The following is a 17182-nucleotide window of genomic DNA, read 5'->3' on the forward strand; positions in this document are numbered from 1 at the left end:
TTCTACAGCATTAAAAAGGGGTGTCCCTGTGCAAGATATTTGTGCAGCAGCAACATGGTCATCTATGCACACCTTTATAAAACATTATGCATTGGACTCGACTTCTTCTCAAGGGGCTCTGTTTGCAAAATCTGTACTACATTCTGTACATGATTAGAAAAGGATATTGTACTCCCACCTCTGAGACAAAACTGCTTTGGGAGTCTATCTAAGATGAGGAATACGTGGGAGGACACAATCCATTCGAAGAACAAGTTACTTACCAACTGTAACGTTCTTTCGATTGGATGTTCCTACCACGTATTCCTCATCGACCCTCCCATCCTAACCCCACAGTACAGTTTACGTGTATTACACTCTACCTAAAACGAAGTAAGATCCATGGATTATATTATACGAAAAAAACAGAACTGAGGCCAACGGGCGTGCTCGAGGCTTTTATACTAGGGATGACGTTGATACTCGACGGATGCCGCCTCGAGTGGAGCGCCCTCTGCTGGACAAGAGAAAACACCGCGTCCTCGAGTGGAGCGCCCTCTGCTGGCCAAGAGAAAACATTTTCTGAGGCGAAACCTAAAGGTAAGGATATATCTAAGATGAGGAATACGTGGGAGGAACATCCAATCGAAAGAACGTTACAGTTGGTAAGTAACTTGTTCTTCTGTGAAAAACCAGAGGGTGTTTCACTTCACAGCCTATTCCCCGGGAATCCCGTACTCAGGTGGCCAGGGCAAGGCCATCGCTTTTGGATCCCGACCCTGGGGGTGGACAAGCGAGGGAGGATCACCTGGGTAGGGATTCCACAGGGATTACGGGTGAAGCACCGGATGGTGGGACATGGTATCCCCTTTTTCCTTAACCCATCTAACATCGATCCCTGCTTATTTTATGGGAAACTACAACTCCCATAATTCCTCCCCACTTCACAACTCTGCTGAGATGAGGAATGAGGCCAGGAGGATCACCTCTACTGACTTAAAATGGCTCTGTCCATCTAATGAGGTCAGGCAGAGTCAGGCACGTAATACAATTACATACACCTGCTACTTGTTAACACTCCTTGCCAGGATAAAAGGTGACGTGCACAGGCACACTCTGACCGAAGCTAGGTGCAAGAAGGAACAGCTCTTTCGGGGCTGATGCGACCCAGGCTATAGAAGTTGGAAGGCCAAGGGGCTGATCGGATGCTGTGGAGAAGGCGAGAGAGCCAAGCAAGAATTCCATTGTTTCGGGAAGACGGAAGCGTTCCACAACTGAAAGAGAGAGCGGAAAAGAGAAACATTCAGAGTGCTTCCAGGCGGCCTTCTACCCTCCCAGGTGAACGACAGAGTTGGGGAGGAGCAGAGAAGGAGTTGGTAACAGCCTTGACTGCTACGGGAAAGGCATTGAAGATAGATGCCCAATTAACAAGACCAGTGAGTTATCGAAGGCAAACAAAAGCCTGGTTTGTGTAAGAGCAAAAGAGGCATGTGACGAGTTGAAGGTTGTGCGTGTACCGATAAAACACGTAATTGAGAGAGAATGATTGAATGCAGAGAAAAGTATACAAACTAAGAGTGGTCCTGCGAAGTGGAATCACACATTCAAAAGTCTCTGTGAAATGTTCTGAATTATGGAAAGCGGGAATCGAAGGCAAGAAAGTAACTGTGATCCTGAGCAAGAGTTGATTGAGTGGAAAGCAATCTATATCAACTTTGAAAACCACCTGGAGGACATGAATTTTGAAAGATACCAAGAGGGCAAAAGTAAAACCAGTACCAAGGAGCATTGGTGTTGTGAAGATTGGTGATTGTCAAATTGTTTAAAAGGAGGTCGAAGTGGTCATGCAGAGGTCTATGTAAAATCCTTGAAGTTTCAAAAGTCTTAGTAAAAGAGATAGACAAGCTCAAGGCCGGCGGAGGGAAGCCTGTGTTGAATAGTGGCAATGCGAAAGCCAAGAGAAGAACTGTGTATTCGTGGTAAGGGGGATGACACCTAAAGAATTGCTGAGACTGTCAAAGGCTTGAAACCCCAAGTCTGAACTGTTGAATTGTACCAGCATGCCAAAGGGTGCAGGACTAATAGAACTGTGCCATCCATCTATCCTTTTTAAGAAACTCTCGAGACCCTGTGCTTCTGAACGTGGGTAAGGGAGTTGTTGAGCCATTCTGACATTTCTTTTAAGACACTATTTTTTTTCTTTTTATATTCCTTTTACACATTTGTCAATTGAGAAGGAGGAAAAGTTAGGTTTTCTTAGTATAGGCCTTTTTTATTTTGACTAGACTGACTTGGACTCGTTTGTTTATTTTACGGTCGAGATTATGGTCGAGATTATATTTAGATTTTAGAGTTGGGGCCAGTTAGGATTTTCACCAACCCCAGTAAACTACAAAAAAAGGTTTTCCAAACTTGCATCTATTGTGTCTGTGTCTACTGTCCATACCATGCCTTCCTTTCACTTCCTTAATTGTTTTCAAAATGTGACCTCTATTTGCTATCTCACATCTCCTGCAAATCTTTGATCTACCGTTCCTCAATTGCTAACTGAGATGTTCTCAATTGCCCAAAGAGGTGTTCCCCTTTCTGTGCCCTATACCTCCTTCAGAACATAATGCGTCCTTCTGCCTTTTGCTCCTTTTTCACCTCTATGTAACTGCCATGCATTTTCCCATAGAATCCCCCCCCAACTCCCGACCTCACGATTGGTTCAATGTTTGCATCTTGCGAATCTGCAAGGGCTTGCTTGTGACTGTATACAAAAGACATATGACCTAGCAGTTGGTGCTGGCCTGCCCCTTTTGGAGATAGGGCCAAGCTTGATTTGTATCTGGCCGTTCCCCTTTTCTATTGGAATGGCAGCCTAAAAAACACTGGTTTGGTCTGTTAACCAGAATAATGCCAATCGATAAGATGCATTCAAAACCATTCTTCGAGGGGGGGTTGGGTCCTCCGACGTATTCCATATCTATGACAGTAATCACCACAGCTGTGCTGCTTCGGAAAATCTTTCGGCGTCTGCGTCCTGCGTTGATGAAGTTGATACGCCGTCCTTGAGGATCTCCTCCAACGTTCGACGTCACCAGATGTTATAAGTAGGACGCACGACGCCCGTAGCCTCAGTTGTAGTTTTTTCCCCAGAATGTGTGTCACCAATCTTCTGACAATAAGACCACCGAAAGCCTTGCGGAACCGTAAGCTGCAATCGCATAAGAAATTCTGTAGCGGGGTAGGCAGCGAGGGAGCGATATGGAATACGTCGTCGGACCATCCCATCGAAAGAAGGTTACCAGGTAAGAGAGTAACTTGTTCTTCGAGGGGATTGGGTCCTCCGACGTATTCCATATCTATGACAGACTCCCAAAGCAGTATCAACGTAAGGAGAATTTAGAATGCCCAATCAAATTGCAGAGTAAAGGACTGCCTTGCCAAAGGCCAGATCCTGCCCCCGGATAGAATCGAGGGAGTAGTGACGTACAAAAGTATGGACCGAAGCCCAGGTGGCTGCATCACAGATGTTATGAATAGGAACACCCCTCTGCAGGGCAGTAGAGGCAGCCATACCGCTGGTAGAATGGGCCCGCAATTGCCAAGATGATCCATCGAGACAAAGTCTGTTTAGTAACAGCTTGTCCAAACGCCTTCCAGCGTAACCAATAAAGAGTTGATCGTCCACTCTGACCCGGGACATGCGTGAAATGTAGAAGCTTAAAGCTCTCCTAGGATCCCGCCTATGGAGCCTCTCCTCCTCCTTACCAGGATGTGGAGGAGGATAAAATGCTGGAAGAATAACCTTCTGGCTTAAATGGAATTCCGACACCACCTTCGGAAGAAAGGAAGGACGAACTCTAAGGACAACCCTGTCCTTATGAAACACAGTGAAGGGTGGCTTAACTGAAAGTGCCTGTAACTCACTCACTCTGCGAGCGGAAGTGACCGCAACTAAAAACACAGTTTAAGGGTTAAATCTCAAAGGACAAGAATGCAAAGGCTCAAAGGGAGCACCCATTAGAAACTTGAGAACAAGGTTCAGATCCCAACCAGGCACCTGGAAAGGTGACGGAGGGAACACATTAGTGAGCCCTTTCAGAAACTGAGAAATTAAAGGGATTTTAAAATAAAAACACTCCTACAGGGACTTTGTTGCCAGCCGTCTGGCCGAAAGCAACACCTCCATCACGTCTTCAGGGATGTCCCAATCCTTATACCTCAACCTTTCAGAAGCCAAGCGTGAAGGTTGAGGGATCTGACCTCTGGATGGAGAACCTGACCCCCCTCCCGTGAGAGCAGATCGTCTCGGTAGGGAAGACGCAGATGCCGAAAGATTTTCCGAAGCATCACAGCTGTGGTGATTACTTTCATAGATATGGAATACGTCGTCGGACCATCCCATCGAAAGAACGTTACCAGGTAAGAGAGTAACTTGTTCATCCCTCATCCTCTTATCCTAGTTCTGTCTGTAAAGAGTGGGGAGTTATTGTCACAAGTCTAAACTGCTCTTGCTCTTCTGGGCTGGTTTGAGCCCCACTCAAAGCTGATGTGAGTAGGTTACACTGCTGATGACCTTTCACAGTCCCCAAAATACACTCGGTGATAAGTGTCTGTATGTAATGTGTTCTAAAGAAGCAAGTAGTATTTTTTTCCCACCTCATGAAATAAACTGTTTCCATATTCCACAAAGCACTTGGGTAACATGGTTTCATACATGTGTGCATATGTTCATTATCTAACAGTTGCACCGGAAAAAGCAAGAATTATTCAGTACCACCGAAATAGTATAATACACGTCCAGATGAGTCATTAAAGTGTTCACAATAACAAAGCTGTGACTGAAGAAACAAAGGGATCAATTCAAACATTGCTCTGTTAGAACCATGTCTATCCAATGGCTTGAAGAACTATGTAATCAAGCCATTCTTAAAGTTAAAAATAACGCTGAAGCAACCTCTCTACTGATCTGGCACCAATGCTTCTCATCCTGCCTTTGTAATACTTTTACTCTTATGACTACTGACCTGCTGTCTTATTTTAGGTCTTTCACCAGGGAACAGTGGTTACCGATGCAACCCGCTGCACTGCTCTTGGCATAGAAGTGTTGACTAAGCAGGGGTCTTCAGTGGATGCAGCCATTGCGTCTGTTCTGTGCTCTGGGATAATCAATCCACACACATCTGGGATTGGCGGGTAAGGATTGGAATATGTTGGCCTACATTTCCTTATTCTCTGTACCCCAATGCAACTCTTGTCATGACGTTTTCTAAACAAAACTGTGATAAAGGTCTATCTTGACCGGTGGGGAAGAGGTCAAAAAGGGTCATCTGTGGATCATAAAGCCTACTCTGTAGCAACTTATTAGCAATTTGATGATTTGCAGCCGATATCGGCAAACCATGCTTTCTTAGACAAGTTTCTTCCTCTTTGGCTGATCTGACAGTCTGCAGATATCTGGATTACAGTAGTATTTAATTCATCTGATCAGCTTTGACTTGTGCATTTGGCGTCTATTGCTGATTCCTTATCTATAGTTTTTGAACCACATTGCTAAATGACTGTATCAATATTCCAATTCACTTTGTTTGGATTTTTGAAAAATCCATCAAAAGTTCTTTTCATGTTGAATTGATATATTTACATTTCATAAAACTTGCACAATATGAGTATAACCTATATTGGTGGAAATAAGCTCATTCACATGATGTTACTTAAAGCTATTCATCTAATCAATGCTTGACATTTATCTATTAAGCTGGATGTGGCCTTTTTAATCCAGTTCTGAGCTCAGGATGCAAGGCACCATCTAATTGCAGTAGACCAACTTGTCTGCTGTGTTTGGATAGTTAATGATGCAATTTTAATGACGGTAGGCTGTTTACAACATCTCTAATCTGGCAGAGTTACTTGTGATGGGGTTGTGCAGTGCAATACATTCCAGAACGATTTACAAATGTGAGAGATGGCTACTTTATATCAAACCAGAATAATGCATTTGTTATTCAGAAACCCAATGCCTTTCAATGGGGGTGTCCCGTAACCGGTGACTGGGGGGCTGAATAACTAAGCGAAGAACAAAATATTGGTTCACTAAACTATCATTATGTGCTACTTTACAAGTTTGTTTCAAAAGGACAGGAAAACTTCAAGTTGTCTTCTGGTTGAATGCTTCTCTTCTTTCGAAGTGGACCCCTCCATGATGGAAGCCCCCCACGGTGTCCCATAAGATCAGTGTTCTGCAAACTGTAGCTCTGCAGATGTTTTGGACTACGACTCTCATGCTCCTTATCCATTGACAATTCTGGCTAGGCTTGGTGGGAGTTGTAGTCCAAAACCTCTGGCGAACCGAAGGTTGCAGACTACTACACTAGATAGTTGGGCTCTTAGTTCTCTGGGGCTTGCTGTATTCATAATGTTCTTCTGGTGTAATTGGACCAAAAAGGTGGTTCCCTCATACCTCCCCTTTGTGGTTATTCTGTCTTTGCGTGTCTTCTATACAGTGGTCTCTTTTGTTGTGGGCTTCTGGGGAACCCATGCCCAAAGCAAGCAGGTTGCAGTGAGTTCCTCCAACGAGCAGTGAAGGGTGAGGTGCCAGTCTGTCTATTTATTTATTCTCCCCTACCCCTTTCGATCCCTCCCCCTGCTCCCTCTGTACACGTTGTCATAGTCTTGCTGGCCTGTTCTCTTGCTTCCTCCCCACCTTATGGTCCTGCTTAGGGCCTGACACTATGGCACCTGCCAATGCTACCAGACTAATAATTTCTTTGGTCTTCTCCTTTTAGTTACTTCCTCTTACTTGTTTCTTCCTTCCACCATCTGGCCATTTTTTTTGCCACCTCTTGCATCTCAATACCTGTCCCATTCTTTTATCTGTTCATGAATTTGGGTTTCAAGCCACTTTCCATAGTTTCTCCTACTCTCCGGCATCTCTCCTTCAAACTGGTTCCAACATGGCTGAAGCCCATGTCTCTCCTGGACTTCCTGTTCCTCCACTCGCACCCCTTGTTGCCACCTCCTTCTAATTAATTCACTTCCATATGATGTTTCACTTCCACCTTCCACCAGCCTCCCAATCTTCCACCTCTTTCAAGAACAGCTTGATAAACTATAGTCCCTTCTCTCAATGTAATTACCCCCCAACCCTTGTGTCCTCTGACCACCTATAATCAAATCCATTCCTTTACTTCCCCGGGCAACCATCTTGTCACGAGCTCTCTGTCACTCTCCTTCTCCCCCTTTGTTTGGTAGCCTCTGCCTTCTCACCACTACCACTTGCTGCTGCAATTACCTCTTCCTCAACTGTCACCCCCACCTTCCTGTTGAAATTACCACAGCTTGCACTCTGCCACCGCCTTCATGTGAAATAACCTCTGACGTTCTACTGTCTCCACAACCTTCTACTGGTCTAACAACCACTTCCCAAGTTCTAACGCTCCCACCCTCTCATATAATATCTACCTTGTGGCCAATTCCTGCTACCTATGGTGATGTGCCTGTCCCCAGGCCCTGTCTGGTGTGGGAGGGAATGAGTGTGAGCAGACCCCCTCTGTACCTGTTGAGGGGACGACTCTGATGCCAGAGGAGAAGTGCCACAGCAGGGATCAGTGGGACCAGCCCTGATGCTGCAGCCGGGGAGTGCCAGGTCAAAGAACTGCTACCAGTGGCACGCCACATGAAGCAGCCAATATGATCACATTGGCAGTGAAACCTGTGATAAAACTGAATCAGAAGGCAGAGAGATGCCGCAGAGAGAGCCAATTTATGTGCTTCCTCTGGTGAGAGATAAGGCACCAGGGGAGCGGTGCAGAACAGCACGCTATCTGGGCATTGAGCAGGAATGCTGCAAACAAACAGCAGGAGCCCACGCAAAGAGAAGCTACCAGGCCCCTACACCATCAGTGATATGTATTAATTAAGAAAGGTCTCCAAGCAGGCCATATGTATAAATAACCCACTAGCCCACATGGAATGATGTAATAATGGTGGGCATGCAAAAGGTCCTTTGTAAAAGAGGAACACAGTTTCATATGGGCCAATACACTGCCCATATCGGAAACATGGCAGGATCACTTGGAAAAGGGGTGGAACTTACCAGCACCTTATGATGCCTCCCAAAGCCCTTTTCCAATCACACACTTGGAGATCGGGAACCCCTACCGTCCAATTCTCTCCCTGCACTAGGGAAGCCTAAAGGCCATTGCCATGCCTCACTCCCTCAGGTACTCTCGATGGCCGTCTCTTCACATTCTTCTTACTCATCTGTCCCTGCTCTTCTACCCCTACACCCTGTCTCTCTCTGCATTCCATCCTCTGGTCTTAGCACTCTCTCCTCCTTCTCCAGTCTCCACCCTCAAACTGATCTCTCCTGGTCTTTGTTTTATTTCTCAGTCTCTGCACGCCAAATCCCTTCTCCAAAACTCCCCCCCCCACATCGCCCCTCCTGCCTCTATTCTTATACTATCCTGTCTCTCACTCCCCCCTCATACTCTCTCACCCAGCTTTTCACACCTACACTTGGCGTCACCCCCTTTCCTATGCTCCATCAAACTCCCTTCAATCGTGCCCATGCAACACATTTCATACCCCCTGCTCACTCCCAATACCTTTCTCAAAGCACTCCACAGTCTCCGCCCAGTACTTCTCCACCTGCTGCACCCTCCTTTCTGGTCTCTTGGTCCACCTCTTCTTCAGACCTTACCTGTACGCTTTTCCCTCTCAACTGAATGTTCTGTCTTATAGAACCCCACCGTCCCCTTCCTGCCTAACTACTCCGTTCATCTCTCATTGGTTGCCCTAGTCAGCTACTCCCTTGGGCCAGGTTTTAGTTTAGCTATGCTATTGATGGCTGAGACTTCCCCATGATGACTTAAAAATTGCAGCATGGATGGTTAGCTTTTTGAAGTCTGCATTTCCTCTAGCCGGCCATGTGTGCAGAGTGATATTTTTCTCTTTCGTGCTTGTTTTCAGTGAGTCGCTGTTCAAACAGCTTTGGGGATTGTTTTTGGATCTGCCCTGTGCACAAGTAGCCCCTTGTCTGTTACACTTATGCTATTGCTACCCTGTAGGTTGTCTGGGACTGGTATGGGTGTTTTCTGTCCCATTCATCTTCTGAGGGGTAAGCACAGTCCATTCCCATTCGGTAAAACAGTTAGTTCCTCTTGTTACAGGCTGAGTCTAGTCGGCTGGTCTCGAGTGCATTATGGTAGTTGTGGTTCTGTTTTTTCTTTACTTTGAACTGCTTTCTGGTATCAATGCCAGGGTTCTGATGTGTCTGGTGCCTGTTGGCCTTCATAGTCTCTCCAAAAAATAGATATATATTAATTGAAAAAACATTAGTTTAGAGAGAGTTAACGTGATCAGGTTTAATGTGAAAAAAACCTTTCAAATTCACTGTAGAAAAATGTACTTAGAGATGTCAAGGTGGAAATTTAATGTAATAAACATTACATCTATATTTTAAATGGCATCCTTCAATAAATACTACAAACAATGCTTAACAAGTACTCATATTATGCATGTGTACCTGTCTATTCTGTCTTACTGTTATTAAGTATACCTAAATGATATATGTATCAAGAGTGACCCAAACATATTTTAACATACATAATGATCTCATGTCTAATGTCATCAGTGATGTTATTTCTTATCATTGTGGTCATATGCTGCGCAACAGGGGTGTGTAGTTAAGTTGGCTGTGCCTGAATTAACTACCGAATTTCAAGGGTTTTGTTGTTACATTTTCACCTTAATGACACTTTAAGCTTTTTCAGTGAATTTTATGGCTTTTTTACCAGTGCACCCTTAATTTGCTACAAGTTCCTTATATTATACTCACCCCCATTGTAGCAGCTGTAGAGTCCGCAGACAATGCGGTAGTCCACAGACTAAAGGTAGCATTCACAGAGCCCAGAAGCACAGGTCAGAACAGAAAATGTTCTACCCATCAACCAGGAAAACACATATGCATAAAACAACATTGCTTATATTTACTGCATGCAAATATCGATTTTCTGTGGAAAAGAAAGAAAAATGGAGCAGATCAGAATAAAAGCAAGCAATCCACCTCTAAAACAATGTATAGAAAACATTAAAACAAAAGAGCTAGTAACCTCACTCCACAAAACTAAACCAGTGTCACGACTTGGGTTTCCACACAGCACCGTTTGGGCATGCCTGGCATGCTTGGAAGCTGCCCTGGCGTCTCCTGCAGCACCATGCAGTCCGTTGCCCAGCAACCCTGATAAACAGTCACGTGATACACACATAACGTGCTTCCTGGTTTTGTTGCACAGATGGTGTATTTAAATCTTTTTCTCCTGCGAAACGTATGCTCCTTAACTAAATCCTTAGTTCCTGAGTGCTGCATTCCGTTAAATTGCTGTTCCTGTTTCTACGCCCTGGTTTGCCTTACGGATTCCTTCTGCTTCTGCCCTTTGACTTCCAACGCCTGCTTTCCCTCTGCTCTGCCCCCCTGGTTACCAAAAACATTGCCTCCCGCAATATCATTCCGTCTTCTGCCTAGCCTTCTTGTTGTGACGCATACGGACATTCGGTCTTGTTACTCGTGTCAACGCCTGTTCTGTAGAGTGCTGGACACACTCTTTCCAGTTCTTCTTGCACTGCTAGATTTACTGCATTACCCATTTTCTTCTAACACTTTGGCCTCCATGGAAGACTTCCTTATTTCACTCACGGTTTTCTTACTACACAAGAACGCTATCCTGCACTATGATAAAGTCACTACCCTGGATACAGTGGTGACTACTGGAACGCTCTCCTGATATTCTGCCCGTCACTTGGATTGGATTGTGTGTTTGTTTTGCGACGCTCTGCTGGTTTTTCATAACACGTGGGTTGGATTGTGTGTCGTTTTGGGACACACTGCTGTTCTTCCATAAACACTGGATTTTGGGATTATCATTTAGTTTGCACCCTCGTGCCGTTCGGGTTAGTTGGTTCTGCACATCCTCCTATGGACTTGGGACTTACACCTCCACGGTCTTCACCACCCTATGGACATCAGGTAGGTTACTAGCTGTCTTCCTGAAAGAGCAGATAAGAGTGGAGAATTGCGGGGTGGTTATTGCTGTGATCCAGCTAACCTGGCTGCTGACTGAACTATTGTATTTTTTTTTTCCTTTTCTTTAGCTCTGTTGCTGCTCCCACCTTTTCACTCAAGCCCCTGGCCTGTCAGGTGATATAAAATCTTGCAGGCCGCGCTCTTGGGGGGGGGGAGTCTAATTTACATCATATTTGAGACTTTCTATGAGTGAAGAACCACCTCAATAGGGTGGTATATCTGTATCGCCTAAGGGCTGTGACAACCAGTCACCACTAAAAAAGGTAAGGCCCCTCTCCCAAAAACTAAAATTAAAAAAGATGTACAAACGAAAGCAGACCTACTAATGAACCTAACACTATATCTAGCAATGTCAACATAGCCACTATAACGCAATCCAAAAAAGAATTCTACAAAGAATGTTCCACTGTAGAGTTCTTCACAATCTTATAACAACAGCTGATAAGACACAATCTACCCTTAAAAACTGCTGTAGGGGACTAATCATCGAAGCTCTAATTGACAGCGCATTTCTACTAAAGAGAAAATTGTTCATATTGATTTTAAACAGAATGAAACTACTTACTAAATGAATCAATACATTACAAAAAGTACTTCTAAACATGCGCAATACCAATATAGGTACTGTGACAACCTGACAGAAGCTCTCGACACGGAAAACCCAAAGGAGAGTTGGTGGAGACAAGAGACAGAAAATAAAACAGTGCTGGATCATGAAAACGAAACACACACAGGCCCTGATATTCACGGACGCGGCTGTACAAGTAGAGACTTCATAAAAGCACTGGCTCAGGCAGCCGCGGGAAAAGACGTGACTCGTGTAAATAGTTTACACATCAAAGGAAAAACGTTCCCTCTGAAGTCAGCGCTGGCCCAGGCAGCCGAGGAAAAAACTTGTTTTCAGATTAAGGGTAGCAAGTTCCCTTCGAAGTCAAACCGCAGTTATAATGACCGGAACAGAAAACCATACGAGCGTGTTAATAAACAAAAGAATGCGCCACAGAAAACTGTAGAAAACAGCCTTACTGTATCACAGAACTTACCGTGTACTTTTACAATGAAAACCAGTGTTCTCCATGAGGCACCAGTGCGGGCTCCATTATGGCGACCAGGATCCTCCAGGGAAGGGGGCGGGGCTTGGAGGGGCTTTTCAAGGTTTCGGGCGGGGAAGCATCCTGATTGGGTGGAATTGTCCAAGCCCCTATATAATGTAGGAGAAAAGGAAAAACTGACGGATTTGTTTCCTTTCTGTTGCAGAGGTCAGCAGAGAGTGAGGAATCAGCCAAGAGGTTCCAGTGGGCATACAAAGACTAAACTACGGTTTTCCCCTTATGCTCTAACCAAGCCTGCTGATAACGAATTTTGGACTCTAAACTGGGATTCTTACCCAACTTAATATTCTTTTGTTACCATTTTTTGAAGTCAATAAAGACACATTTTTGTTAACATAACTCCTGCTCATAGTGATCCCTTACAGATACCTTTTCAGACTTCTGTGAAGCTGAATGGATTCACACAAGCAGCACAGAACCATATTTTAATGAAGAAGCTTGTAAACAAGAACAAACAAAATTGTCATAGACAGTAATGGCTGAGTTTATGACATGGTAGGAGACGCCATTATGTCAACAAAAAAAAAACCTTATAGAAAAAACCTCCCCAGCAAACGTTCAACCAAATGTTTTGTTCGCCCAAACAAACCATCCAGTGTACAAATGGGTATGCAGCTCAATGTGTAACGTACGCCAACAATCCTTTAAATCTTTGACAATTCCTCAATCACTATGTGAAACTAAAAGACAAAAGTAAAATTAACTTTACAAACCATGGACTCTTGTCCAATGCGCAGCCACACTGGACTTCGAGGACAATCATTAGCTTGCATTTTAGGAACTGCTTGCAAAAGCACCTTCCACCACATCAAAATGTTAGCATTCCACTATACTGAATCTTGTGCATAGACTATACTATGCAAGAAGTCCTTCTCTAGAACTGCAAAATTTAAATTACATTCTACTTCATGAAACACTCAAAAAAACTCCTTCCAGAAATGGAGCACATCCAAAGTAAACATTTTGGAACTGAAGTTGCCTTAGAAAATGTAGTAACTTCAGAAAACATTAGCCTCACAAACACCAAACTCCTAACAAACACCTAGAAAAAAGAAATAGCTAAGTTTCAGAACACATCTGCTGAAATACCAGACCAAGTATGTGTCTGTTGTCGTGGAACATTTTTATAAAAACAACATCAAAATAGTAGATATGGCCTACAAAATAGAGGACAATGAGGAATCCCAATGGTTCCAATTAGCTTTATATCTAACAGCAGAAAATAAATACAAAATAACTGACCCCTCAACATTTTGCATGTACTGCAACACAATGCTTAACAATAACCAAATTCCATTACGTGCTATCACTAATAACTTAGAATTATTCCCACTTCCAAAGGCTCTCCAACAACTTAACTTGTTATAATCCAAACAGTACACCCATTTCAAGCTATAATACGTCTTGAACCGAAAACAGCCAAATTGCCTCTACCCGAGTTACTAAGATCTTAAAGAAAATGTCGAAACTCTAGGAGCACAACGGCCAATAGATCAATCTTTGATTGTACTAGTTAATGGTATACCAAAAAAAGACAAAAGAATTTGACAACTAGTTGACTTAAAGCTAGACAAGCCCTACAATATCTGAAAAAAACAATCAATACTACAAATATATACACATTGAGGAAAATTGAAAAGAAACCACCCTAATAATTTGAAGATTCACCAGCAACTGCACAATTCGAATCTGTAGATCCTATTACTGCAGCCAACATTTTAGGCCAGTAAACAATTTGCCCACTACACTCCAAAGACACCATTGAAGATTCATTAGACACATATCATATGAGTCAAGCCAAAGGACCCTGACTGAGCATAGGGGAAGAAAGTGTAGAAGCACATTCTTTTGTTCTACTCTTTCCTACAGGAAAAGGAAGAAGATATGATGAAAGGTCCGCACAAATAAGTGCATCAGAATATCTCTCTTTATGAATGTATTCTGAATACCCCAGATTCAGACAAAATGTACAATACATTTTCCACCTCCTGTTCGAAAGTGAACTAGCAACTCTGTTATGGAGTTGCACATGCGTTAAAATCATGCTTTAATTTTTAAAACTATCCGCTACCCTACTGCTTCAAAAATTAAGACAAAGATGAAGTTTTGCAGTCAAATATCACAAATCTCTTGGAAAGCATGCGTGGTACAAAAGAATATTGGTTCCGACCTCACGCGTGATGTACGCTGTATGCTAAGAAACCTAGGCTCACCCACATGGTTTGTTACTTTAAGTTGTGCAGACTACGCATGGGAAGACTTGCACAGCTTCTTACACACTGCGAACCAAAATAAAGATGGAACTGATATAAAAACACCATGCAAACTCTGTTCTGTAGACCATGTAAATGTATCAAGGAATTTTTAACCTTCTCTTCATTGCGATGTTACACTTCATTTGCAATAAAACTACCCCTCCTCTCGGAAAAGTGCAACACTTCTTTTGTAGAAAAGAATATCAATCTAGAGAAGCACCACACATCTAAATGTTTTTGTGGATGAAAGATGCTCCCACATTTGGCCCTGACAGTGTTGCCACTGCTTTACAGTTTATTGAAAAACACATTTCGAATGGATTTTGTCCTCCTACGTATTACTCATCTTAAATATATATTCGCAGCTTGCTGCTTCTTTCGGAAAAAAAATTCGCCAGAGGGCGCTGTGCTCGAGGCCGCGTAGTTTGGTCCCTTGAAGGCCAGGGTCAATGTCATCCGTCGTATAAAGGACTCGAGCTGCGCCCGTTGGTTCAGTTCCGTTTTTCCGAGCTTCTGCTTCATGTATCGAAACGGCGCGTCAGTTTTTCTCATCGAGAAATGTCTTCTTACTCAACTCCGACAACACCTAAGACAGGTTTTAAAAAGTGTCTGAAATGCAGAAGAAAGATGTCCATTACGGACCCTCACCAAAACTGTCTTTGGTGCCTTAGTCCTGATCACTGAGTCGACGAGTGCGGGTCGTGTCAGGCGATGTCGAACAAGGCTCTTAAGGAATGCCAAGGTAAGCTAGTGGTGGGGGAAGAGTCTTTCAAGTCTGCAAAAAAGACTAAAAGACTTGGGGGAATCGAGAATAAAATCTCGTCATGAGTCGAGGCGATCAAGGTCGAAAAGTCGCTCGAGGAAGTCCTCTTGCTCGTCATCGAAGAAATCAAAAAAGCAACGTCATAGATCTTCGTCTTCTTCTTCCACACCCGACAGAAGGTTCATTTCTTGTCATCTAAACATGATTCCCCCAAAAAATAAATGGAAGGCATTTAGGGCTTCAATGTTAAAAAATGTTGAGAAGGCAGCCCGACCCCCCCAAAAAAGTTAAGTGAAGAGGATGCCCCTGTCCACTCTAAAAGTGACAGAGTGAAATCTAAAACGTCTCACACTAAATTCGACAAAGAGTCGAGGGCGTCCTCGGACGATGATTCTCCAGCGCCTCATGAGACCATATAAAAACCTTTGGTGCATAAATCGAGGTTGCCAGAGGACAAAATGGCGTCCTCATCGTCAAAGTCAGCTATCGACTCGATGCGTCCTTCGACGACTTTGTCGAAGCCAAAAATGGCTTTGATACCTTCGGCCTCGGCGTCGAAGCCTTATTTGACATCGAAGCCCTCCTCGATGACCTAGGGGATTCCGTCGAGCATATCAAAGCCATTGTCGATTCCTTCGACGCCTTTGTCTGGGAAATCTTTTATACCGGTTCCCAAGACAACTATGGCTAAAACTAGGTCTATTCCACCTCTACCAGAAAAAAAGTTCCACAGTCAGCCCAGGCAGGCATTTTTAAAATCTGTCTGCTATTTTTGAGGAACAAACCTCTGAGGAAATTACATCAGTTGGTGTTCGATTTGGGACAAGAGAGATCCCTGAGGAACTAGTAGATCCTAATTCAAAAATGACAGACCTTTATGACTGCCTACAATCGGCCAGTGGCCTAGATACCTCACCTGAGGTAGAATTTGAAAGACCTGACCCCACTGACCATGCTGAACTGGGGTATAGGAACCTTATGGGAAGAGTGATACATTTTATGGGGTGATATTAACTGATATTATTGAGGAAGGACCTCAGAAAGACCCAGTCCTTCCTTTCCACAAAGCTCTTCAAAAGAGAGTTATGACAAATTGGGAGACCCCCAAGTCTTTCCTACACATTTCCTGTTTACAGCTGGTAAAGTATAGACCTGCTCCCTCAGATCCAGAATATTTGTCAAAACACCCTTCACCTGAAAGGTTGGTGATTCAAGCTGCGACTGCAAATAGACAATCGGCTTATCCCTCCATGCCCCCTGACAGGGACGACAAAGATTGACCCCTGGGCGAGGAAAGCTTTTACTTCCTGTAGTATGGCCCTTAAATCTACTAATGTGACTTGTACATTAGCTAGGTTTACTTACACCCTGTGGAGCCGTTTAGATGCAGCGGCTGATCACATACCGGAGGGTGAGGAGCGGGATGGTTTCCTGACGATAGTAAAGGATGGGAAGGAGGCTATGGAGGAATGCCTAAAGTCAGGACTGGATACTGCAGAGAGTATAAGCAGATCCATGGCATCTAGCGCAGGCGTGCGTAGATTCGCATGGCTAAGAAAATCTGGCTTTGCATCTGATGTACAGTCCAGATTACTTAATATGCCCTTTGACGACTTGAGGTTGTTTGGCAGGCGGACGAGAGCTTGGAGAAGTTGCAGACCTCGAAAGCAGCAGCAAAATCACTCAGTGCCGCTATAAGGCAACCTCAGCAACACTCTTACGCAGGCTCGTCTTCCTGGAAGAGTCGCCAGTTTCGCTTCTAATCCTCTTTTGGAAAAGGGAGAGGGCAGGCCAGTCAGAGAGGACAACAAAGAAAACCTTTTTGTGGTGGAAAAGGGAGAGGCGGTAGATCAGCCACAGCAGCGGCTACTACCTCTTCAGCCACTGCTGCAGCCGCTGCAAAGCCACTTTGAGGTCTTCACCCAAAAGACCCCGGTGGGAGGCACTAAATATCTGGACGAATGGCGGGGCATTACGTCAGATGTCTGGGCACTAGAGATAG

General features: G+C 44.1%; 1 protein-coding gene across 2 annotated transcripts in view; it reads left to right on the forward strand.

The window, feature by feature from the left end:
* Positions 1 to 17182, forward strand: part of GGT7 (gamma-glutamyltransferase 7) — a 1549331-nt gene that overhangs the window by 406855 nt on the left and 1125294 nt on the right. For both annotated transcript variants that reach the window (XM_069652281.1, XM_069652282.1), the window contains exon 3: positions 5012 to 5163. In XM_069652281.1, coding sequence (XP_069508382.1) covers positions 5012 to 5163 — 152 coding nt within the window. The remainder of the gene's footprint in view (positions 1 to 5011; positions 5164 to 17182) is intronic.

This window comes from Ambystoma mexicanum, chromosome 3p, assembly GCF_040938575.1.
Source record: "Ambystoma mexicanum isolate Mex_15411 chromosome 3p, UKY_AmexF1_1, whole genome shotgun sequence".
NCBI lineage: Eukaryota > Metazoa > Chordata > Amphibia > Caudata > Ambystomatidae > Ambystoma > Ambystoma mexicanum.